General features: G+C 64.5%; 1 protein-coding gene across 1 annotated transcript in view; it reads left to right on the top strand.

Annotated features, from left to right (window-relative positions):
• LOC102381113 (solute carrier family 2, facilitated glucose transporter member 9-like) overlaps positions 1-2,172 on the top strand; it is a 13,245-nt gene that overhangs the window by 6,520 nt on the left and 4,553 nt on the right. The window contains exon 8 of the mRNA XM_006038737.2: positions 1,005-1,115. Coding sequence (XP_006038799.1) covers positions 1,005-1,115 — 111 coding nt within the window. The remainder of the gene's footprint in view (positions 1-1,004; positions 1,116-2,172) is intronic.

The following is a 2,172-nucleotide window of genomic DNA, read 5'->3' as shown; positions in this document are numbered from 1 at the left end:
GAACCCATGCTGGTTTCCCCTCAGCATAATTTGTCCTGTCGGACTCTCGCAAATGTGAGCCTTGATAATTTTTTCAAAGACTTTGCCAAGGATGGAGGTGAGACTGACTAGCCTATAGTTGCCCGGGTCCTCCTTCCTCCCCTTCTTGAAAATGGGGACCACGTTGGCCCTTTTCCAGTCCTCCGGGACTTGGCCCGTGCGCCACGAGCGTTCAAATATTCCCACCAGTGTCTCTGCAATGATGTCGGCCAGTGCCTTCAGTACCCTCGGATGGAGCTCTTAGTTTTAAATGTGTCATCTCCTCACGTCACCTAGGTCTAGTCTTCTGGGACTCGGGGAGCCGGTCACATGGTCTTACCTCTGTCCTCTCCCCCCTCAGGGGTCTCACGGGACCTGCCAGGGTCTGGACTCCCTAGTGCCCTCCAAAGCCTCCCCTGGCGGGGCACAGACCCACGTGGCACGGCTCTTTCTCCTTTCCGCCCTGAAGATCCCCGGCCTTTTCAGTCTCCTGGTCTGGCAACCCGCCCCGGGGCCCTGATCATTTCTTCTCTACACCTTTTCTGATCCTACCACATCCTTACTGAGAGACATGCATGAAGCAGAGAGAAATCTGCATGTCGGGGTGCTCCAGGGTGTGTCTGGGCTGGTTGGGACAGGGCTGGTCCTGCAGGTCCCTGCCAGCCCCGCTCCTCTGGGACTCTGCGAATACAAAAGCCGAGGGAGAGGAAGGGGGGACGGCCCACCGGGCCCTTGGGGAGCAGGGACACCCCTCAGCAGCCACGGGGACCCCCCCGTCCCAGGGCCGACAATATTCAAAATACTCAGACCCTGAAAGTCCAGATGTGCCGGCCACTTAGGGCCACCTCTGTCCTCCCGGGACATTTCAGTTCTGCTCCCCAGGACTAGGGGCTGTCCTGCCAATGCCCCCCAGACTGGGCAGGGAAGGAGAGGGTCTCTCTCCCCTACCCCCCGCCCCGGCTCAGGCCATCTCCCCCCCTCGGCAGATCTGGTTCTACACCAACACCATCTTCGAGAACGCCGGCATCCCGGCGCCCGAGATCCCCTACACCACTGTGGCCACCGGCGCCATCGAGGTCATCGCCGGCCTCATCGGAGTGAGTGTCTCTTGTCCCCTTCCTGCCCCCGGGTCCCGCGGCCGGGCGGGGTGGGCGGCCGGGCAGGGGGGCTGTGGGAACAGCACTGGGGACGGCCGGGATTTCCTCATGGAGGTGGTAGCCCCAGATCCTGGGAGGGTCAGGACTCCTGGCTTCCTTCCCCGGCTCGCAGAGAGAGACAGGGCCCAAGTCCGTAGCTCGGAGGCAGGCATAGCCCCGGGGTTGTCTCCGAGCCCCCTCTTCCCCCCCATCAATCAGCCCCACTTAGTCAGAGAGCATGCACCGAGTTATGGCCCGGTCCTGCCCAGGCCCGGCCGGAGCCACCGGGTTTGACCCCTAGTGAGGGCTGGGTTGGCCATGCCCACGCAGGGCCTAGCCGGGGCAGCGGGCAAGGGGCCCAGCCGCGGCTCTTCCCCACCGCACGCCTCCTCCGTGCTGCGTCAGGGAGAGCTGCGCCGCGCCGGCGCTAACGGCCCCCGACGGACGTGCCGAGATGGGTTATAAAATTACAAGCATTTGTTCTGCTGTCAGTCCCCCTCCTGCTCCCGCTGGCGCCCAGCCCCTTCCCAGCCCCACGGCGTGGGGGGCCGCCGCGCCGGGACTGGGGGGGACTGGTCCCTGGTGGGGAGATGGATGGGAACGGGGTCCCTCGGTCCCCTGCCGGCAGCGGGGGAGAGATCCCAGGAGTCTGGCCCCTGCCCTGGCCACGAGCCCGCTCTCCCGAAAAGGACGTGGGCGTCCGGCGCTAGCCCCTCGTCCCCACCCTCCCTTCTCGCAGCCCAGATGTCCTGGCCCCCCCTGCTCTAACCACTAGCTCGTCTTCCCTTGCACAGCTGGGGTCTAAAACCCAGGAGTCCTGGCTCTGCCAGCACCCCGTGCTGTAACCACTACACCGTCTGTCCCCCCAGAGCAAACCAGGCATCCTGGATAGCCCGCTTTTGCCCCCCTGCTCTAACCACTAGCCCATCCTTCCTTCCTCCCTCCTGGAGCTGGGGCAGAAACCCCAGGAGCCGAGTCGGCCTGAGCTAACCGCTAGACCCCACGCCCCCCCCCGCCC

The sequence above is a fragment of the Alligator sinensis genome, unplaced genomic scaffold (assembly GCF_000455745.1).
Source record: "Alligator sinensis unplaced genomic scaffold, ASM45574v1 scaffold859_2, whole genome shotgun sequence".
Classification (NCBI taxonomy): domain Eukaryota; kingdom Metazoa; phylum Chordata; order Crocodylia; family Alligatoridae; genus Alligator; species Alligator sinensis.
This window is presented reverse-complemented; position numbering and strand designations above follow the sequence as displayed.